The sequence below is a fragment of the Emys orbicularis genome, chromosome 13 (genome assembly GCF_028017835.1).
Source record: "Emys orbicularis isolate rEmyOrb1 chromosome 13, rEmyOrb1.hap1, whole genome shotgun sequence".
Lineage (NCBI taxonomy): Eukaryota > Metazoa > Chordata > Testudines > Emydidae > Emys > Emys orbicularis.
In genome coordinates, this window is record NC_088695.1 from 5,083,863 (window position 1) to 5,106,595 (window position 22,733).

At 56.5% G+C, this 22,733-nt stretch overlaps 1 protein-coding gene across 1 annotated transcript; it reads left to right on the forward strand.

Moving 5' to 3' along the window:
• The first annotated feature begins 146 nt into the window (after positions 1-146).
• PPP1R18 (protein phosphatase 1 regulatory subunit 18) lies at positions 147-18,418 on the forward strand. Its single transcript, XM_065416120.1, has 3 exons — positions 147-2,276; positions 17,334-17,541; positions 18,130-18,418. Exons 1-3 carry the CDS (start codon positions 147-149, stop codon positions 18,147-18,149), a joined length of 2,358 nt encoding a protein of 785 aa, XP_065272192.1. The 3' UTR covers positions 18,150-18,418.
• Positions 18,419-22,733: the final 4,315 nt, after the last annotated feature.

Sequence of the window (22,733 nt, forward strand, 5' to 3'; positions counted from 1 at the left end):
CTCCCCTTTTCCTCCACCCTTCCTTCCCTGACACTTTCTCTATCCCTCCCTTTCATCCTCTCAAACTATCCTCCATCCCTTCTTCCCTGCCCCCCCTTGCCCTCGTCCCCACTTCCCTCCCTGCCCCCCACAGCCCCGGGGTGAGGATGGCGTCGGCTCCGGCGCCGGCCCTGCCAGAGTGGAAGCTGCAGCTGCTGGAGAGGAAGCGGAAGGAAGAGGAAGAGGCGCGGCGCAGAGAGCGGGAGCAGCAGGACCGCATGGCCAAGATGCCAGCCTGGAAGCGGGAGATCATCGAACGCCGCCGCGCCAAGCAGGGCTCCGGCACCTCCTTCTCGGACCCGGAGGGCGGTGGCGGCGGAGCAGGGCCCCCCTTGGCTGTGGCGGGGCCGCCCGGCCCCGAGATGGGCCAGAAGGAGAGCACCGTGCTGCAGGAGAAGATTGGCCCGGTGCACCAGAACCCCTTCATCCAGCTGGAGAAGAGGCGCAAGGAGACGGCGGCGCCGGAGGCCGAGGCGGCCAGCGCCAAGGCCAAGCAGTTGATGGAGCTGTACGGCCAGCGCCCTGGGGTGAGGACCCTACGGGCCGACAACGTCATCATCATTGAGTCGGTGCCGGGAGCAGCGCCGCTGGGGGCCGAGCGGCAGGGGGAGGCCAAATCCGGCAGCGTGGAATCCCTGAACGAGCTGCTGGCCCGGCGCGGCGGGAGCGTGACCGAGATCCGGGCCGGCGAAGTCTTCATCGTCAAATCGGCCCTCAGCCGCAGCGTGGAAGACCTCAACTCCTTCGGCCAAAGCCGCGGCGAGGCCGATTGCCGGCCGGGGCTCCCGGAGCAACGCCGCGGGCGTGTCAGCAAGCTGCTAAGCCGCTTCGGCCAGGAGGACCCACCCCCGCGACCGCTCAGGTCCCTCAGCACCGAGAACCTCGCCGATGGTTCCTACGAACGCCCCCTGGCAGCAAGGAAACCGCCCGGCTCGGCCCAGCACCGTAGTGGCACACCCAGCCCTCCCCGTGACCTGCCGGGTCTGACCCCCTCGCCGCCTCCCTTCACCGTGGCTTCCTACCTCAGCCAGTTGGAAGCCAGGTCCGAGGCCTGGCCAGAGAGCCCACCGCGGCGCTCGCCCACCAGCAAAGCATGGGGCAGGGAGGCCGCCTCGCCAGAGAGGGGAGCCAGGCATGATGGTGGCAGCCCTGGCACAATGGTGCCGGGCCCTCGGAGCAGGGAGGCCAATTCACCGGACAGGGGAGCCTGGCACTGTGGAAGCACATTGGCCGTGGTGCCAGGGCCTCAAGGCACAGAGGCCGCCTCGCCAGAGACGGGAACTAGGGGTGATGGCAGTGCCATGGCGCCAGGACCGCGAGGCAGGGAAGCCGCCTCACCGGAAAGGGGAGCCAGGCCTGGTGGCGGTGCATTGGCGGTGGGGCCAGGCCTACAAGCCAGAGAAGCCGCCTCACCGGAGAGGGGAGCCAGGCCTGGTGGTGGTGCATTGGCGGTGGGGCCGGGCCTACAAGCCAGAGAAGCTGCCTCACCGGAGAGGGGAGCCAGGCTTGGTGGCGGTGCATTGGTGTTGGGGCCGGGCCTACAAGCCAGAGAAGCCGCCTCACCGGAGAGGCGTGACGGTGGTGGCGGTGGCTCAGGTGCGGTGATACTGGGCCTGCTGGGCAGAGACGTCACCTCTCTGGACAGGGGTGGCAGGGGGGACAATGGAGACGCATCAGCCTCAGGCCTGCCCGTCGACACCATATTGGATGCCGAGGCCCAGGCCAAAGCCGTGGCCAGCCTGCGCCTCCATTCGCGCAACTCCTTCGTGGTGGTGCCGCGCCGGGCGGCCGCCTCCCCTCCCCCAGACCCCGGCGAGGCTCGGCAGGAAACCAGCACTTCTCCTCCAAAGGCTGCCGCTGCTCCGGCCTCCACTTCCTCCTCCTCCTCCCCCAGCCGTGAGCAGCTTCCCCTCCCGGCCAGCGCCGAGGAGCCGGCCGAGGGGGAGGCCATGAGGCGCGGGGGCCGGGGGCCCCGGGAGCTGGGGGGCCCCTCCGCCCTGCCCCACCCGGCCGTGCAGCGCCGGAGCGGCAACACCATCACCATCAATCCCCGCAAGGCGCCAGTGCCAGCCGTGGAGAACGGCGTTGAGGGCGAGGGGGGCCCTGCGGTGCCCGAGAAGGCGGCCGGCGCCCCACTGAAGAAGCGCTACCCCACGGCGGAGGAGATCCAGGTGATCGGGGGCTACCTGTCCCTGTCGAAATCCTGCCTGGCCAAGAACGACCCCCACCGCAAAAAGGTACCAGCGCACTCCTCACTCCCTCCTTCGCTCGCCCTCTTGCGTTCCTCCTTTCCCCGCTCTCTTTCATTTTCTCTGCTTCGTGCTCTCACTTTTCACTCTCCCTCCTCTTGCCATTTTTATCCTTTCTTTCTTTCTTTCTTTCTTTCTTTCTTTCTTTCTTTCTTTCTTTCTTTCACGCCCTCTCTCGGCTGTTTCTTTCTTTCTCGGCCTCAGTGTCTCTCATTCTTTCCCTTTGTAGTCTTTCTTTTTTTTGCTCTCCTTCATTCCTCCTCTTTCTTTCTCTCTCCTCTGCTCATTCATTCACCCTTTTCTTCATTCTCTCTTCCTTTTGCTTCTCTCCCGCTTTCCCCTCCCTCTTTTCATCCCCCACTGTCTCTCCTCCCCTCATTCCTTCTCCTCCTCCTTCAGGTGCCTAACACAGGGTTGAACGTGGGGATGCCAACCCCAGGCGTGGGGCCGTTAGCCATGGTTGACCTCTGACCTCCCGCCCGGGCCCAGCTCCCATTGGGCAGCGTCTCTGGCCCTCGTGGGCCAGGGATATAGGGCACATGGTGGAGGCCGGGGTTGTCATGGGATCCACAAGGATGTGGTCCAGGAACGTCCCCACCCTGTTCTCATGGTGCTAGAGCAGGAAAGGCGGGGGATGGACTGTGGAAATAGGGTGGTTGATTCCAATTCCTCCAGGTTTGGATGGGAGCCGGCGCCCCCTAGAGGGGAAAGGTCCCATATCCCATTCCCCACCCCTCTGAGCCAGCTGGTTCCTTTTGGAGTAGCCTGGCTTGAGTTTGTAGCTGGCTTATGGGGGCTGGGGGGAGTAGGATATGGGACCTTTCCCCTATAGGGTATGCCAGCTTCAATCTGGCCCCAGGGCAAGGGCACTGGCTGGCTTGGGGAGGGAGAGGAATGGGATATGGGGTCCTTCCCCTCTTGTGGGGCACTGGCTCTGATCTGGCCACAGGGTGGGGGATTGGCTGGCTCAGGGGTATGGGGAATGGCTCACGGGGCCTCTCCCCTCTAGAGACGCCGGGCTCTGATCCAGCCCCACCCTGTCACTCCCATTCCACAGCCCCAATGTGAAATGAGTTTGTTCGGCCCCAGCCCACTTCCCTGTTGGCCGAAAGTCGCTAGCAGCCTCAGTAGAGAGGCTGAGGGCTGGATGGGCCTTGAAGCCCCCTCTTTCTCTCTCACTGGGGATCCCTGCCAGTGCCGGGCTAGGGACCCAGTGGCAGGGGCCAGGTGGGGAGGGGGGCACCGGAAGGGAACGGGGTGATCCACAAAAGTCTTTTCACACATGTGACCCATGCCAGGGTCTGGGGTTGCCCTTGGCCAGATGCGGCTCTGGTGTGCACAGTGGCTGGTCTGTTCTTTGCCTCATAAGGGGATCATTTAGCAGGGACAGTCGCTAGGCAAGAGGCATCCCTGGCTAAACTTTGTGGCTGAACGTCAACGGCATTTTTGCAGCCGGAGTCTCTGCCCAGCTTCCTGGCACTAAAAATGCCCCCTGGTGCTATGAATTTGTGCCCGGGGGGCAGCCCCACTGGCACTGGCTACGGAGCGCAAGGAGGCAGCTGGAAAAATCTTTCTACCCCATAATGCTCATTAAAGAAAAAAACTTGAGGATCCTGGAGTAACTGCTTTGAAGTACTAGAGTATTTGAGAGGAACAGATCACAATACCATCTTGTACTGGTATTATATAGGAAATAAATATAGTATGTGAGCAATATGGGGTCTACTGTAGTAATATCATACAGTAAAAATACTAGACTAATGGGCCATAATATGTTAGACTGCTCAAAATTACTACAGACTACTAGAGTACTTGAGCGTAACAGATCACACTACTTTTAAATTGCTCTAGTATTATATAGTAAATATGGTAACATTTTAGAGTAAGGGGCTATAGTACTGTTGGATTGCAGCTCAAACATACTGCAGACTATTAGAGTACTCGAGAGTAACAAATCACAATACAATTACATTACTCTGGTATTCTATAGTGAATACGTTAAATACCAAAGCAAGGGGCTATAATAATGTTAGATACACCATTGTGCAAAGACACTGCAAACTACTAGACTACTCGAGAATAATAACATCACACTACTGTTAAATTGCTGGAGCATTGCTCAAAATTACTTCAAAAACACTGAAGTACTTTGGAGTAACAGGTTACAGCATTGCTAAATCACCATATTATATAGTAAATACAATAAAGGACAAGAGTATTCCACAGTGATAAGCTGTACGACTGTTCAATTGCTGCAGTATTGCTCAAATTACTACAGAGTGCTAGAGTAACATCACAGTATTGTTAAATTGCCGTGGAGTTACTCAACATTACTGCAAAATACTAGAGTATTCCAGAGTAACAGATGACAATACGGCTAAATTATTTTACTGTTCCATAGTAAATACAGTAAAATACTAGAGTAAAATAGTGCTGTTAAATTACTATAGCATTGCATTAAATCACTGTAAAAGCAGCAGTGTTGTTGTAGCCAGGTCAGTCCCAGGATATTAGAGGGACAAGGTGGATGAGGTAATATCTTGTATTGGTCTAATTTGTCTCGCTCACCAATAGAAGTTGGTCCAATAAAATATATTACCTCCCCCACCTCACCTCTGTAAAGCACCAGGGTATTGTAGATTAATAGACTGTTAAATTACTGCAGTAATGTCCCAAATTACTGCAAAGCGCTAGACTATCCTACAGGGTGATGTCAAGATACTGTTAAAATACTGCAGTATTCTATAGTAAGTGCTTCCGAATGTTATGGTGTTCCAGTGAATAGATCAAAATACTGTTAAATGTTTTCAGTATTGCATAGCAATTACTTTAAAAAATACTTTAAAGTACTGGAAGGGTGGGAAAGTAATAGGTCTCAATATTGTTAAAATACTACAGTATTGTATGGTAAGTACTCAAAAATACTGAGAACAAATTGAGTGTAGTCTACGGTATCAGATCACCGTAGTATTAAATGACTACAGTACTCTCTATGGTAATGCTTGCCAGATAAATACTGCTTTGCTCTAAAGTAGTCAATATACGTTTTAAAAATAGGATAGTATTTTAGCTAGTCTGTCTGTATATCATCCATCTCTCTGTGCTCGTGTCTCTCACTTTCTCTCTCTCTCTTGAATCCACATAAGCAACTATCTAGCCATCTAATCACCATATGCATCTGTCTATCCCTCTCTCTAATGCATGCATCCATCCGTCCCCTATAGGCATCATCCAATCCCCATACATCCCCCTCCATCCATCCAGTCCCCATACATCCCCCTCTGCCCATCCAGTCCCCATATCATCCATCTCTCTACCTCATCCCCATATGTGTTTGTTTCTTTATCTAACTCCCGAACTTTCCCCTTTCAGCATCAATGGCAAAGACTCATTGCCACAAACCCAAGTGCTCTAGGGGTGGGCGCCCCCATGGTGACCAAGCCAAGATAACCCCCTCCTACTTCCCCGCTCCCATGCCACGTGTTGCCTCGGCCCTTTAATGCTCTAGTCTAGCACCCCCTGATGCTGGTCTGCTCTAGAATCCTGGGCTCCATTTCCTACGCTGACTTTGACGGAGCGACCTCCATTTACAGGGTCTGGGCCTCGGTGTTTATGGCTCCAGCATCCTGTTGTGCTGCATTACTGCAGGGACTGTTACAGAATATGGTGGGGAGTGTTACTCTAGAATGCTCTCGTGGTTTTCACTGTAGACTACTGTGATCAGCCACAACCCTGCAATGGAGCTCAGTACTGGCACTTTCAGCACCAGGGCCTTATCTGTATCTCTAGAATACTCTGGCAACGGTTGTTCTAGAACACTCTGGTGCTTATTGTTACTCTAGAAGTGTGTGGTGACTGATGCTCCAGAATATCCCAGTGGCTAATTACTCTACAAAACAGTGCCAGAACACAGCAGTGATTGCTACTCCAGTGGTAACAACTGTTCTTGAACACAGGTTGTGATGTTCTAGAAGACAGCTGCACGTGCCGCTCTAGAATGCATTGGCAGTAATTGTTGGTCTAGAATGCAGGGCCTGTTGTGCTGGAATGCATAGGAGGGGCCTGTTGCTCTAAATCAGAGTGGAAGCTCTAGAACATGGGACAAGGCAGCTGAGCACTCAAGAACGCACTATGTGTCATACTGGTGTGCAGTAGAGGAGGGGGGTTGCTCTAGAATGCATTGAACAGATAGCAAGTTGCATCTTCAGAGCATGTGGTGGGGGCAGGCTGCCACTCTAGAATGCTGTTGATGTCACTCTGGAATGACGTAGAGAGGGCCTGTCGCTCTATAATGTAGTGGCTGTTGCTCTAGAAAGCTTTGGAGGTGTCTGGTCCTGTAAAACACACTGGAAGGATGGCAGCCTGCAGCTCTAGAACATGAGAGGGGCAGGCTGTTGCTCTGGAATATAGTGGAGGGTGCTGGCATGCGGTAATTGGGCGGAGAGTTAAAGCTCTGGAACATAGGATTGGGGGCTGTCACTCTAGAACATGGGAGCTAGCATGGTGGAGCACAGTGGAGGGACCTGTTGCTCTAGAATGCAGTGAAGGGAGGCAAGTCGATGCTCTAGAACATGGGATTGTGGGGCATGTTGCTCTAAAATGCAGTGAAGGGAGGTGAGCGGAAGCTCTAGAACATGGGGGTGGGGGTTGTCTCTCTAGGTTACAGGACCTGGCACGTGGGAGTGCAGTGAAGGGGCTTGTTGCTGTGAAATGCAGTGAAAGAGAGGTGTTGAAGCTCTAGAAGATGAGTCTGGGGCTGGCACACTAGAACACAGGCACTAGCACTCGGAGCACAGTGGAGAGGCCTGTCGCTCTAAAAGGGTGTGAAGGGAGGTGAGCTGAAGATCTAAAACACGGGGCCATGGGGGCTGTCACTCTAGAATGCAGTGGTGGGATGTGAGCTGAAGATCTGGAACACGGGGCTATGGGGGCTGTCACTCTAGAATGTAGTGGTGGGATGTGAGCTGAAGCTCTAGAACATGGAGTTGTGGACATGAAGAACATGGAGGCCTGTCGCTCTAGAATGCAGCAAAGAGGGTTAGTTGCAGCTCTAGAACATGGGGCTGTGGAGAAGTCTGTCACTCTAGCATGCAGCAAAGGGAGACGAGTTGCAGCTCTAGACCATGGGATTGTGGGGGCCCTGCCACTCTAGAATGCAGCAGGGGCGCCTGTCGCTCTAGGACCTTCCAGCGTCTGTACTGAGCCGGGTCAGGTTGCCGTCCCCAGGCTAAGCGCCCTCTGCCTCAGGCCCGGCGCCATCCTTCTGCACGGTCCTTTTGTGACCCCCTCGAGGGCAGATTCCTGCTTCGGTTTTTTGTCACAAACAGACCTTTCACCACAAACGGGCTCTTTATCTTCCGGAGGGTCTGGAGCAGCCGGGCGGCTGGGATCTCCGCCCGGCTTATCCCTCCCACGCAGGCAGGGGCCGTTCAGCCCGGAGAGATGGGGCCAGCTTGCTTGCTTGCTTTGTCTCTCCCTCCTTTGCTCTCTGCCCTGAGGCTGAGCCCTCACTCCACCCAGCAGAGGAAGCCCTGCTGACATCAGCTGCTGACGGCCATGCACTCAGCTCCCTGTGCCCTGACCTGCGGAGACCTGGGGGGGTGGGTGAGGGGAGACCACTAGGGCTAGGGCCCCCTCCAGCCACGGGAGGGAAAGACTAAGTCCAGCCAGCTCAGCTAGGCTAAGGGGGAATGTGGTGACACATCTCTGATGGGGGAGAGGACAGGCTTAGAGGGGTGTGATGGGGAGGATTGGGGGGGGGTATCCCCAGCTCTGGGAGGGACATGGGGTCTAGTGGGTTAGAGCAGGGGGGGCTGGGAGCCAGGACTCCTGGGTTCTGTCCCCAGTTCTGAGAGGGGAGTGGGGTCTGGTGGGTTAGAGCCGCGGGGGTGGGATGGGAGTCAGAACTCCTGGGTTCTATCCCCAGCTCTAGGAGGGGAGTGGGGTCTAGTGGATTGAGGTGGGGTGGGGCTGGGAGCCAGGACTCCTGGGTTCTATTTCTGGCTGTGGGAGAGGAGTGGGGTCTAGTGGCTAGAGCTGAACGGGAGGACAGTAAGAGATTTCAATTCACTGTATATAAATCTGTTTATCTATCCACCCCTTCTCTCCCACAATATTTATCTAACCATCCATCTATCTGTGTTCTTTCTTTCCTGGACTGCACCTCCCCCCGCCCCCCTCCCAATAGCTCATTCAGGACCTGCCACCCCCTGTTCCCCATTCTCATGGAGGCCTGTAGCCCTGGTCAGTGACTGTGGCTCAGGCAAGGCTCAGGCCTGGTGACATGGGCCTTGTTCCTCTCCCCATAGTGGGGAGTCCAAGGCTGCTCTTTGTCTTTCCCCGGCGTGCGCCGAGAGCTGGGGGAGGGGGGCATGGGGTGAGTGTGCAGGGGATGCCAGGGCTGGGATCCCTCCCTGCTGAGCTCAGAGCTGGGGAGTCACTCAGACAGGGCTCCAGGGCACATTCTCATTTGGGTGTCATCTCCCCGCCCGCCTACAGCCTCTCCTGCCTGCTGAAATGCAGCTGCCTCTGGTGAAGGAGGGACGCTTCCCGAGCAGTTAGAGAAGGGGGGGGCGGATGGCAGGCAGGACTCCTGGGTTCTTTCCCCAGCTCTGGGAGAGGAGGGGAGTGGGGTCTAGTGGGTTAGAACAGTAGGGTCTGGGACGTCAGGACTCCTGGGTTCTATCCCTGGCTCTGGGAGGGGGGTCTAGTGGGTTAGAACAGTAGGGTCTGGGACGTCAGGACTCCTGGGTTCTATCCCTGGCTCTGGGAGAGGAGTGCAAGACACAGAGAGAGAGAAAGGAAAAAGCAAGCATGTGCCTGAGAGGAAGACACAGGCCCCCAGAGACTGTGTATGAGAGATCGACAGCCGCAGACAGTCTGTCTGTGTGTTTGGGGGAAAGGGGAAGCCGCTGTCCGTGCAGAAGGACCCAGGGACCAGGTCTGTGCTGGGTCCCAGCCCAGCGCTACAGCCCTAGGCTCACCCAGGGTGTAGAGGCTAGGACAACAGAGCAACTCCTGCAGCCTCCAGGATGCTGATTCGCGGGGGGTGGGGGGCTAGGGAAAGGAGTGGGTGCGGAGGGGTAAAAGTGGGAGAAGGAAGGAGTATGAATGGGCAAGGGATGTCATGGGGAAGGAAGGGGTGTGATGGGGGAGGGATGAGACGGGGAGGGTGAAAGGGGGCAGGCAGGGTGTGATGGGGAGAAAGGGGTGTGATGGGGGAGGGGTGAAAGGGGTATGCAGGGTGTGATGGGGGAGGGGACCAGGCCCTGCCGGCCTCCCATTGGCAGAAGCCACCAGCAGGTTTTTCCAGAGGAAGTCATTAAAAGCACTGAGGTCAGCGTTGACGAGGTTGCCATGGTCACTGTAGATGGGGGGGGGGGCACTTTAACCCTTCATCTTCCCCAGAGCTGTTGCCCCTATAATCCCACTCCAAGGCTTCCCAAGAGCGGCTGCAGGTGCCCCCTCACCCCCAGCCTCAGCTTCCGGCCCAGAGCCACACACCCTGCATGGATCTTGGCTTCATTTCGCCCTCGTAATCATGGACGCCTTGCTCCAGGGACTGGGACACGGGGCCTTTCCCCTCTAGGGGGCACCGGCTCCCATCCGGCCCCAGGGGGCAGGGACTGGGACATGGGGCCTTTCCCCTCTAGGGGGACTGGTTCTGGAGTTGATCATTCCCGTCTGGATGTAACAAGTAGTTTGATCTCAGCCCAGCCCCCAGCAGGGCATGTCCCCCCATCCCAACCCGCCCCCCGCCCCTCCCCCGTGCTGCCAGCCTCAGCAGGGAAACCGAGGGCTGAAGAGCCCCAACTCCCCTCTGCCCCCTAGAAGGGATCCCTGCAGGGGCAGGGCTGCGGCCCCCGGGCAGGGAGCAAGGTGTGTTTGCATGGGAGGAGCTTAACTGGGCTGCCCCGCACCCGCTCTGGGCATTACCCAGAGGCCCCTGGGGCTGCCAGTCCTGCCCCGTCTTCCCGCAGTGCTGCAGCCCTGACGAAAACAGGAAGCGGGGAACGTGTGGGAGCGTGTGGGACGGAAAAGGGCGGGGAGATCGAGGCCTGTGTCAGCCGAAGCCCCGGGCAGCCTGCACCCGCTCAGGAAGTGGTTATTGCAGTGCAGAGCGAAAGCAGCAGCTGGTGGGGGCGGGGCTGGGAGTCAGGACTCCTGGGTCCCACCCGCAGTTCTGGGAGGGGAGGGGAGTCTAGTGGTTAGAGCGCATTGGGGGTGGGGGGGCTGGGAGTCAGGACTCCTGGGCAGTGCTGGGTTTACAGTGGCTCCATGGAGCCAGGCCCATGCTCAGAAGGGGCCCCGGCCTGCTCCGCTTGCACTGTGCCCTGAGACCCCACCAGCCTGCTGGCTCCCCCCCACCCCCCGCTCCACTTGCTTCTCTCAGCCTGCCTGCCAGCCGGCCGAGGGCTCCTCTCCACTTCCTGGCCCCATCCGCTGGCTTCTCTCTGCCCCCTGGCCGGACCCCAGTGCACCTCCGGCTCCAGGCAGTCTCTGCTTCCCACCACCTGTGGGGCCCTGCCTGTCTCCCCAGAGCTGTGCCGCCTGGGAATGGTGCAGAAGCCTGGCCAGTGTCGGTCAGGTGTGTGTGTAGAGGGAACAGTGTGGAGGGCTTGGCTGGGCTGCTCCAGGCAAGTGGGTCCTGAGGAAGCCCGGCCGGGGCAGGCCCTGGCCTGGCTGATCTCACCACTCTTGAGGGGCCGGAGTGATTCCTGGCCCCAGGACCAGCCCTGGCTGCACTGCCAGCTTAACCTGGCAGCCACAGTCACCTCCCAGCAGGGCCGGTGAGTGCGGCCGGGAGGCAGGGCGTGGGGGAGAGGGTCTCTGGTGTGGGTGCTGTGCTGTGAGGGGGTGGGGAAGATCTCTGTGTGTTGGGGCACTAGGGAGTGGGGGTTCTGTGGGGGGGGGCTGTGGGCAGGGGGGCAGTGGTGGTGGTGTGCAGGGCGCTGTGTATTTGTGGCATGGTCTGGGTGGGGCGCTGGGCATAGCAGGTCTGGGGGGGCTCTGGCCATAGGAAATCGGGGGTGGTGGTGTGTGTTCTGGTGTTGGGTGGGGGAGCTGGGTGGGGCGGCATTGGCCCATCCCCAAGGGGAAGGGGCATGCTGGCAGCGCAGGGCCGGGTGGGCCACTGTGCATCTGGCAACTGCCGGTTTGTAAATCGTGCCCGTGCACTGGGCTGGGCAGAGCGGGGCCGTCCCTGCCATGCCATGCTCCTGGCTGGCCCCTCACTCCAGGAACCGACCGCCCCACCACCACCACGCCATGCTCCATTGCCCCCATGGGAGCCACAAATATGTTTGGCGCCAGGCCCACAAAAGGTTAATCCGGCCCTGCTCCTGGGTCCCATCCCCAGCTCTGGGAAGAGAGTGGGGTCTAGTGGTTAGAGCGCGGTGGGGGAGGACGGGGGGGCTGGGAGTCAGGACTCCTGGGTCCCATCCCCAGCTTTGCCATCAACCCTTTCTTGTGCCTGAGTCGTCCCACCTCCCAACCCACCAAACACATGTGATTAACCCTTTCCTGCCCACTTTGACACCTTACGAACCAGGCCAGAACAGGATAAAGGGCGCTCGGTGGATATTATGGGATAAGTAAAGGACTGTGGAGCCACAAATCCAGCCCTCCAGGCCGCCCCACAGCACTGTGAGCCCAGCCTGCGTTAATGCCATTTGGTATAAGAGCTTTAGAGGCGATTCCCCAAATAGCCCCTCTCTTATCTGAGCTAATGCCGATCTGGCCGGGGCCCAGAGGTCCTGCCTGGGCTATTGAGGGACAGAAACAGCGCCCAGCCTGCCTCTCCAATTGGAACCGGTGCCCCCTAGAGGGGGAAGGCCCCATTGCCCATTCCCCATGCCCCTGAGCCAGCTAGTCGCCCCAAACCGGGACCAGCTCTTCTTAGCGGGATGGGAGCTGTCAGCAGAAAAGCGGAGAATGGCTTGAGGACTCCTGGAGGGAGGGGACTAGCATCAAGGGAGACGGGAGGGACTCCTACACCCCCCACCCACTCAGTAGAGATGGTGAGGGGTGATTGGAACGGATGATGAAAGGGTAAATATGGCTCACCCACTTGGGAATAACAAGGGCTGGGAATCCAGTCAGGGATCCCTGCCCAGGACCACTCCAGCGCCACCTAAGACAGGCTGGAGTTGCTTATCCCTTCTTTTACTTCAAGTCTCTGAGAGGGACAGGGATGCAGGCTGCACTGGGGCTCTGGCCGGGGCGGGAGGGGGGCAGTTCTGTTCCTAGTGGATAGAGCCCTGGAGTGGGACTCGGGTACCCTGGTTTCTATTCCTGGCTTGGCCACTGGCCTGGCAGGTTGCCCTCGGCTAGTCCTTCATTTCTCTGTGTCTCGGGTACAGCTGAGGATGGGTAGATAGAGAGATCTATAGATAGAGCTCGTGATGGTGGATTGAGCCGAGGATAGGGAGATAGAGAGAGATATGACAATGGATAGACGAGTGGATGGGTGGAGCTGAGGATAGATAGATAGATAGATAGATAGATAGATAGATAGATAGATAGATAGATAGATAGATAGATAGATAGATAAAGCTGAGGATGGATGGATAGATAGATGATGGGTGGGTGGATGGATGGAGTTGAGGACAGATATTTAGATAGATGTGTCGATGGATAGATTGATGTGTGGAGCTGAGGATGGATGGACAGATAGATCTGATGATGGAGGGATGGAAGGGTACCGCTGTGAATGGATGGATAGAGCTGAGGCTAGATCCGATGACGGATGGATAGATAGAGCTGAGGGTAGACAGAGACATATAGGTAGATCTGATAATGGAGGGATGGAAATGTAGATGCAGCTGAGGATGGAGCGATAGAAAGAACTTGCCATGGATGGATGGATAAAGCCGGCGATGATCTGACAATGGATAGATGGATAGAGCTAATGATGGATGGATAGACAGAACTATGGATGAATAGAGGGACGCTTGGATATAGATAGTGTGGTCAGACATCTAGCTGGTGTGTTTTGCCATCTATTCTCCCCAGCAGGCCAGACAATCTCTCTCTGGCACAGCAGTCTCTGGGCTGTGGTCTGTGCTTCACAGAGACATTGAGGGGTCTGGTCAGGGAAGGGGCACCGGACCTTCTCCGACACAGCACTCCACGGGACCTGGAGCTCAGGAGAGCCTGTGAGATAGTGCCCTGGGCTTCAAACTACAGCTCAAAGGGGCCACCAAGAGTCCAGCCTATCCCTCTATCCTTCCTCAGCTCTCGGGCAGAGAGAAAGGGCTGTGAGGAAAGCAACAGGGAGTCTGGATGCGGGGGGAAGGGCAGCCAGGGGTGAAGGTTCCTCCAGGCAAGTGATCTGGAGAAAGCATTGGAGATGCCGATGGATCTAGAGCGATGGTGGCATGGAGGGTCGATGGGCCATATCTGGACATTCAGGGCCATTTCTGGAGGGTCATGGGTACATCAGGAGAGAGAGGGCGATTGCTGGAGGGCTGTGGGATCCAGTCTGGAGGGATGTGGGCCATGTCTAAAGGGCCTTGGGCTGTGTCTGGAGATTCATGGCTGTTTCTGGAAGGTTGTTGGCCCAGGCTGGAGATAGATGTCCATTTCTGGAAGGCTGTGGGATCCAGTCTGGAGGGATGTGGGTCAAGTCTAGAGGGTCTTAGGTCGTATCTGGAGATTCATGGCCATTTCTGGAGGGCCGTGGACCCAGTCTGGAGGATCATGGCTCTTTCTGGAGGGCTGTGGGATCCAGTCTGGAGGGACGTGGGCCATGTCTAAAGGGTCTTGGGTCGTATCTGGAGATTCATGGCCTTTTCTGGAGAGCCGTGGGCCCAGTCCAGAAGGTCGTGAGCCAAGTTTGGAGATTTAAGGCCATTTTGGAGGGTCATAGCTCAGGGCCTTGGGGTGGGGTTCGGTTTCTGCTCCCCCCTTCAGGGCTCTGCGGACAGGCGGGAGGGGCAGACACCCTGATGGAGGTGGTGCCAGACACCGGAGCGGAGTTGGGAGGCTCCCGGCGCAGCTGTGCAGAGTTGGACGGCAGCTGGATTCCCGGCCTCCCCTCCCCCTCCTGGCCGAACCAGGCCTGTTCGCTCCTTATTTAGGAGCCAGGCAGCGGAGCGAGTGACTCAGGCACATTCCAGAGCTGGGGGGACGGGCGGGTGGGGCCCGGCAGCTGGGTGTGGGGGGGGGGCAAGGAGAGAGAATGGGGGAGTGTGAGAGAGACTGAGGAGGAGAGATGAAGCCAGAGAGTGGGGAGGGAAAGGGAGGGATGTGAGAGTCACAAGGGAGGAGCCGCAGAAAGATGCAGAGAGACATATTTCATTTCTCCTTTTTCTCACTCCCTTCTTCCTCCTCTCTTTCTCTTGCTGACTGTCTTTTTCGTTCCATCGCCCAGTCTCTCCCCTCCCTTTCCCTTCATTTCTCCTCCTCCTCCTCCACCTCTTCTATCTTTTCAGTCTCTGTAGGACTCTGACATGTTCCCCCCGCTTCCATTCTCTCATTCTGTTCTTTCTTGGACCCTTCCCGTTCATCCACTCCTCACCCCCATTTCCTCTCTCCTTTCTTCTGTTTCCCCTGTTCCTTCCTCTCACAGATTTTCTCCTTCTGTTCTTTTCTTGGATCCTGCTTGTTCTGTCCTTCATTCCTCTTTTCCTCCTGTCTCATTCCCCTCTTCCTTTCTCTGCCTCCCTCCCTGATTTCCTCCTTCTCTTTTCTTTGCCCCTCCACCCCCATTAGTCTCACATTCCCTCTCTTCCCCTCCTCTGCTTCTCTCTCCTCCGCTCCCCAGTTTTCTCCTTCTGTTCTTCTCTATCAGGACTTTCCTCTCCTCCCCTCCCCCACGGCCTTGCTCCCTCTTTTCCTCCCATGCCGCTGTCACTCCCCTCCTGGATTTCCAGGTTCCTGTCTTTCCCATGCAATCTTTCATCTCCCCTCTCACATTCCCTTCTTTTCCATGCTGGGGTTCCCTCTCTCAGCCTGGCCCTGGCCTTCCACTTGCCTCTCTACCTCTCCTCTGGCCCTTCTCCCATCCCTCACTACCTCCAGTGAGCATCCATAACGCTGTTATGGCCCTGATCCTCACCCTCAATTCCCCCGGACTGGCCTCGTGACCCCTCTCCCCCAGCTCGTTAATAGACTTCAGTTAATTGCGATTAGCGGGGGATTAATTCCCATGGGAACCAATTCGGGAACAGATAAGATCAAAGATACACACACACCCCATGTCACCAAACGGAGTGGGGGAGGGGTGCCTGGGCTAAAACTAGAAACATGCTAAGCAGGAGGGGTTGGGGCCGGGCTGGGCCGGGACACCACTGGAAATTGGGATGGGGCTGTCAGTGCTGCCCCCAATACCCCAGTGCGGCACTAGGGGGCGCTGTCCTGCAGGGAGCAGGATGGGGGCTCAGTAGGTGACGCTGTCCTGTTGCAGTCGGTGCTGACCCCAATACCCCAGTGCGGCACTAGGGGGCGCTGTCCTGCAAGGAGCAGGATGGGGGCTTGGTAGGTGGCACTGTTGCTGGTGCTCTCACCCCAATACCCGAGGGCAGCCACTTTTGGATTGCATAGAAAATTGAAGTCCTGACCAGGCCCAGTCATTAAATCTCCCCTGGCACTTTCCTCCCGAGTTGGGGCGTGAACCCCGGTGTCCTGGCCAGATCCCCCCCCAGCCCATGTCCATTCTGCCTTCCTGAAATCCCCCTGCCCCTGCCCCGTGGTTACACACAATTGGACACAGGATTACTCTTAGCCTCCCACTTTATGCCGCTGTGTGGCGCCGCTGTGTGGCTGTTCCCCCGCTGCCCCACCCCAGAGGTGGCTGCATCCCAGTGCTGTATGCAGGGCTCCCCCTCCCATCTCTGCCTGGCCCCTCCCTGCTCCATCCTCTGCACTATTTGTGGCCCAGCCTAGCTGCAGGTCAAGGTAGATGCTCTTGCCCTTGGGGAATCGTCTTTCTCTGCAGGAGGGACGTCTAATCTCATTTCCTGCAGGGTTTATCTCCTGCCAGGGCTCTGTGCCCAGCTGGGGTGCGGGCGGGGCAGCTTCCTGGCTGCCCTCCACCAGAGGCTTAGCCAAAGTGGGACTGCCATGGCCACACTGTCCTCAGAGGGTCCCCAGAGAGCCGCTGCCTGGGAGGTCTGTTATTATAGGGTCTCTTGGCATTATTTAGACTGCGTGCTGTGGTTTGTTATTGTAGGGTCTCTTGACATTATTTGGACTGCGTGCTGTGGTTTGTTATTGTAGGGCTTCTTGGCATTACTTGCCTGGGCTGCGTGCTGTGCTTTGTTATTGTAGGGTCTCTTGACGTTACTTGGACTGCATGCTGTGGTTTGTTATTGTAGGGTCTCTTGGCATTACCTGGACTGTGTGCTGTGGTTTGTTATTGTAGGGTCACTTGGCAGTGGGGACATGTGCACGCTGGTTTGTTATTTTAGGGACTCTTGTAGTTGCTAAGACTGTGTGTGGTGGTTTATTATTGTAGGGTCTTTTAGCACTGGGGATATGAACACAGATTTTTTATTGTAAGGCGTCGAGTCAGCAGTGGGAATCGGCATGCAGTGTTGTTATAGGGTCTCTTGTCAGAGTTCAGGCTGTGTGTCGTTTGTTATTATACGGTCTTTTGGTATGGAAGATGCACACGCTGTTTTGTTATTGTAAGGTCTCAGGTAAGCACTGGGGGTGCAGACAGTGGTTTGACATTGTAGAGTCCCAGCTGTAGGGCTGTGTGCCACGGTTTGTTATTGTAGGGTCTTTCAGCCCTGGGGATAGGCACAGGGGTTACTGAAGAGTCTTTGAGTGGGCGCTGGGACCCAGCACACTAGTCATTATTTTAGGGTCTCTCAGGTGCACTGGGGAGCCATCCACTGGTTTGTTATTGTAGGGTCTCTTTGTGCTATGGACTCACCCACTGGTGCAGGGTCTAAGACCGTGGGCACTGATAAGTTACTGTAGAGTCACACTTAAACAGGGGGTGGGGGACATAAAGCTAATCCAGTGTGGTAGGGGCAGAGGCGGGATACCGGGCTAGATGGGCCCGTTAGTCTGATCCTTCTCCCCCTTCCCCTGCAGTTGAAGATCTCGTTCAGCGAGAGCCAGCTGGAGCGCACCTTCCAGTACCCATCCGAGGGGTCCCTGCTGGAGGAGTTTGGGCCCCCCGAGGAGTCGGACGCGCCGGCCTGTGCCAACCCCCACGGGGAGGACGACGAGGAAGAGGAGGAGCTGCTGCTTCTCCATCGTGGCCTGCCGGGTGTGCTCAGGACCAAATCCCTCATCGTGGGTGAGTCTCAGCGAGCATTAGGGGGCGCTGTGTGGCAGGGAGCGGGGTTAGAGGCTCAGTTGGGGGCGCTCTCCCCGGCAGTCAGTGCTGGCCCCAATGCCCCAGCACGGCACTAGGGGGCGCTGTGCGGCAGGGAGCGGCTTGGGTGATGAAACATGCTGGGAAAATGCTTATGAAACAGCTGCTGCCGGTTCCCCACCACTGGGAAAACCTCTTGCTTTGCTAGCCATGGGCATTGGGGCTCCATCTAGTGGCCAGATGGGGGAAGCTCAAGGGTGTCGGCCCACTGGCCTCCAGCAAGCCCTGGCCCAGATGCATCCTGCCCTTTCCAATTCAGACGGCTCTTGCCAATTGCTCCCTACCCCAGCCCCCACTGTCCCCCCCTCCCCCAGGAAGGCCAGGCACATGCCCCTCCCTCTCCTCCAACAGCCATCAGGCACGGCTGCTATGCTTACAACTCCCAGCTCTGGGAGGGAGGGGTCTAGTGGGTTAGAGCAGGGACTGCTGGGTTCTGTTCCCCTGTCTGTCCCTGCTAGGTTTCCCCCTCTCCCGTTCCCTACTCATTTCCCCTTCTCTCTCTTCTGGCAGATGAATCCTGCAGGCGGTAACCCCGCAGAACCCCCCCTCATGGTGGGGGGACGGGGCGGGTACAGAAGGTGCCCTGCCACGACTGGGTCCCGACCGGCCCCTTCTCTTTCGTCTTCCAGTAAAATCCCAGCAAGAACAAGGACTGGAGGGAGGTTGGCTCCAGTCCCCCTGGCTGTGGCTAGGCCAGAGCAGCCACCCTCCCGTTTGACTGCTCCCCTAAGGTCCAGCAGGGGGGATGAGACCAACAGAAAAACAGCATCGAGAGAGCCTTCAGGAACAAACCCACTGCAGCCAGCAGGGGGCACTCTGCACCACCCGGACTGTGCTGGGAGAGCCCATTTCCACTGGGGGCGCTCTGCACCACCCGGACTGTGCTGGGAGAGCCCATTTCCACTGGGGGCGCTCTGCATCACGTGGACTGTGCTGGGAGAGCCCATTCTCACTGCAGCCAGCGGGGGGGGGGGCTCTCTGAACCATGTGGACTGTGCTGGGAAAGCCCATTCTCACTGCAGCCAGCGAGGGGCGCTCTAAACCCCATGGACTTTATTGCCACCGAGAGGTCACCTGGCCTACCTTCAGCCAAAGGTTAAAGATCACATCCCCTCCTGAAGATGGGTATGGGTGGGGGGTGGCAAAGAAAACCAACCCCCCACCATACACACATGCATTTTTTGTAACTCTTGAATCCTTTTTCTAGGGGACATCATCCAGAAGGGAGAACTTTTGTTTCCCAATTTTTACTTCCTAATAATGCTGCCGGGGTGGTCAGAGTTAAGGGGATTGTAGTTTAGGAGGGGGTGGGGGTGGGGTTTATTGGGGAGGGGAGGGGTCACTTTGTTACTTGATAGGGTCCAGTCATAATTGCAGAGGACTGGATCACTATCGGAGGGCAGGGCAATCTGTGACTGGGGTGGAGCCAGTTGAGATTGAGGCGGAGCCAGTCAGTATTTGGAGAGTGGGGCAAATTGCTACTTTGCAGGGGTGGGTGGGCCATTTGCAAGTGTTCTGGAGCTAGTTACAGATGGGGCCATGTTTATGTACTTCAGGCAGGACTAGTTGTGTTTGGGGAGGAGTGGGGCAGTATGTGGTTTGGGGGTGGGAGGTGGAGCCAACCAGGAATTGGGGAGGGACCAGCTGTGACTGGAGGTGGGGGGAGGAGGTGACTGAAGCGGAGGGTGGGCCAACGGTGTGACTTCCTGTTTTAGCCATCCCACTTCCTGTGTAGATGGAGCAATTTCACCACCTTTCATGGGTGGGAGGGAGGTCGTGTCATTCAGAGCCTCTGATGGGCAGGAGTGAGAATGGAGGTACAGTGGAATTGGATGTGTGGGGACAAGAATGAGGATGAAGGGAATGAGGAATGGGATGAGTGTGGGGGGGATGGATGGATGAATGAGCCCCTCCTCTGTGAGTTTAGTTCGTTCTTGTTATTATTAATTCGTTTTCCTTTGCACTGGGGGGAGCAGCCGCATCCTCGCCCGGGAACGAGGGTGCGAGCGAATGAACAAGTGTGGCAGGCTCCTCCCCCCACCCAGGGAGCAGGGGCAGATGTGTGGTCACAGGGGAGTGGGGCTAAACGAGGCATCAGCCCCCCTCCCCCCATTTAACTCCCATCCTGCTCTGTGCAGGAGGCACTGATGCTGCGTCTGAGCACTGGCAGGGGGAGGGGGCCGCATCCGGCCAGTTCCAATAGTGTTTTTTTATATATATTATAATAAAACAGAAAGATGTTGCACGTGAAGCCGCCCTCCTGTCATCTATGGCCCACGCGGTCTGGGATGGGTAGGTGCTGCCAGGACTTGGCTCCCACCTGCCCCCTGGGACTGAGGTGTGGGTGCTGCCAGGACCTGGCTCCCACGGGCCCCCTGGGGGTGAGGAGTGGGTGCTGCCAGGACCTGGCTCCCATGTGCTCCCTGGAGGTGAGGGTGGGTGCTGCCAGGACCTGGCTCCCATGTGCCCCCTGGGAGTGAGGTGTGGGCGCTGCCAGGACTTCCCATGCACCCCTTGGGGATGAGGGTTGGCACTGTCAGATCCTGTGCGCCCCCTGGTGGTCACAGCTCTGCTCTGTGGGCACCCTAACTCCCATTCCCCATCTCGCTCCCTCTACTGGTGAGGCATTGACGATGCAGGAGCCCCCGCTCTTGTCTCGCCTGCTCACCCCCAGCAGTCACTGCACTGTGGAAGACAATGTATCCCCCACGCCCCCTAGTGGTGTGGGTGCTGCTCTGCCTCCCATTCCATGTCTCCCAGCAGTCAGAGCTCTGCACTGGATTGCTGCAGCCCCAGCGTTGAAATCCCTGCTAGCGTTGCAAAGATCAAATCCTACAAGGCCGGTCAACCCCTCAGCCGCCTCTGTAGCGACCCATCAAAGAACAGCACTGAGACGGGCCTATGATGAGAATGAGTCTTTGCTGATTGCCGGAGTTAAGCTGGAGACAATGAAATAATATGTGGGAAGTCAACTCATATGCCTGGAAAGGCACCTCAACTTTTCCTCATTTCTGGAGGACAGTCTTATAATCTGCATCCAGATATCCTCCAATCACACAAGCTGAAAATTGTTCCACTTTACTGCAGTTCTGTAACCATATGGGAACCAATCCTGTCTGTGTTCTGTGCACATCTAAAATTCCTGCTGAACGACCTGCCGTGGGAGCGAGTTACCAGTGACCCAGGGCTGCGGCGGAAGGAGGGTGCAGGTGGGGAGGGGAGAGAGCCCAGGGCTGGGGCGGCAGGAGGTGTGTGTGGGGGGGCAATGGTGGGGAGGAATGAGGGAGCCCAGAGCTGGGGCGGCAGGGGGTGTGGGTGGGGGGGGAGAGCCCAGGGCTGGGGCAGCAGGGGAGTGCGGCGAGGAGCCCAGGGCTGGGACGGGGGGCAGACAAAAATTTTTTTGCTTGGGGCGGCAAAAAACCTAGAGCCGGCCCTGCCTGGAAATATAGATAAGAGCCAGGTCTGTAAAAACTGTGAAGATCCTACTTTGGAAGGCAACTCACACACTGTTAAATATAGTACGGAGCCAGTTAGGGAGACACATCGTATGCCTGGAAACATGGTAAAGTGCCTAGTGAAGAATGTGACTAACAGGCCTAGAAATAGGGTTGACTCATGGCCAGAAATAAGAAAGAATCAGATAGGGAGCTGATTTGTCTGTATATATGGTAAAAAGCCTAGTCAGGAAGTTGACTCATACGCTAGTAAATACAGTACAATGTCAACTGAGGAACCAGCTCAAAGGAGGGAAGCAGGAAGCTGACTCATACTCAGTTAATTATGGTTAACGAGCTGAATGTGGTGGATACACATCTAGTTACAGTAAGGAACCAAATTAGGGCAGCAGCTCATAATTGTAATAATGTTGGCTACTGCAAGGGTAGTCAGCTGGGGTAAAGACCTTAATGAGAGGTGACACGTCTATAGTTATAATCGGTGAGGGCTTGAGTACAGCTGCAGCTCATATAACAATTAAGATTCAGAACCGAACCAGGGCTGCTGCTCTTATACAGGTTATATGGTACAGACCATAGACTGGAGTTGTGGCTCATAAGCTGATGATTATAGTGAAGAGCCAAGTTGAGGGTGCAGCCTGCACCCGAATTACTATGGTACAGGTCCCAATAGGAGCTGAGGCTCATAAATTAGTAATTATGGTAGAGGATTGACTCAAAGCGGGGACCATACATTGACCACTACAGTACTGGCCCTTGGTGCTGTGGCATGTACCCTGGTGCAAACCCCATTCTGGATATAACCTGTCCTTTGTTAATTATGGTACAGATCCATGCTAGAGCCCATACATTGTTAATTATGGTACAGACCCGAATTGGTGCTGCAGTTTATATTACAGTAATTACAGTGCAGACCAAAATTGCACCTGTGGATCATAGATGGCTAATTATAGTACATTCCTAACTTGGGTTTGTGACTCATATACCTGCACTTACGGTAAAGACCTGGATTCTCTATGCGGTGCCTCCCCACCAAATTACTATGAGGACCCAAACTGGGCTGTGCTCGTGGCTGCAGTTGGTATGATGATAATTACAGTAAAATGCCCAACCCTGGGGTGGGGTGCATATATCCATAATGACAGTACAAGGTGAAAATGGGGGTGGGGCACAAGCTCCTGTAATTACAGTAAACAGACAGGTGGCGGGGTGCATCTCACACCGTGCGATTATGGTAGGGAGCCTGGTGGCTTATATCCCTGTAATTACGGTAGTGAAACCAGCTGGAGAATGAGCAATTGGTATTCCTGTAATTACAGGAATCTCAGGAGTCCGCCTGAGAAGAAGCAACTCATATTTCCGTCATTACTGTAAGGAATCGGCTGCAAAAGAAGAGGCTCATGTTCCTGTAATTACGACCAGAGCTCTTTGCTTGCGGTTGCTATTCTGTTCATTACGGTAGCGGCGGGACTTGGGTTTAGAGATCTGCCGTCCATATACCGCTCATTACGGTAAAGGGCGGAGCGCAGTTGCCTCATTCCGGCTCAGCGCTGGCGCACTGTACAGACCCCCCCCTTCGCCCCGGAAGTGGTTGGTCCGGTGGGGTCACGTGGCCCGGAAGCGGCTAGCGGGAGGTACGGTGGCCCGGGCGGGCGGAGG

Excerpts from the sequence above, each read along its gene's own strand:
- PPP1R18 (XM_065416120.1), top strand. The coding sequence starts at position 147 with ATGGCGTCGGCTCCGGCGCCGGCCCTGCCAGAGTGGAAGCTGCAGCTG. Across the intron at positions 2,277-17,333 it reads ACGACCCCCACCGCAAAAAG|TTGAAGATCTCGTTCAGCGA; the intron begins GTACCAGCGCAC and ends CTTCCCCTGCAG. Across the intron at positions 17,542-18,129 it reads GACCAAATCCCTCATCGTGG|ATGAATCCTGCAGGCGGTAA; the intron begins GTGAGTCTCAGC and ends CTCTTCTGGCAG.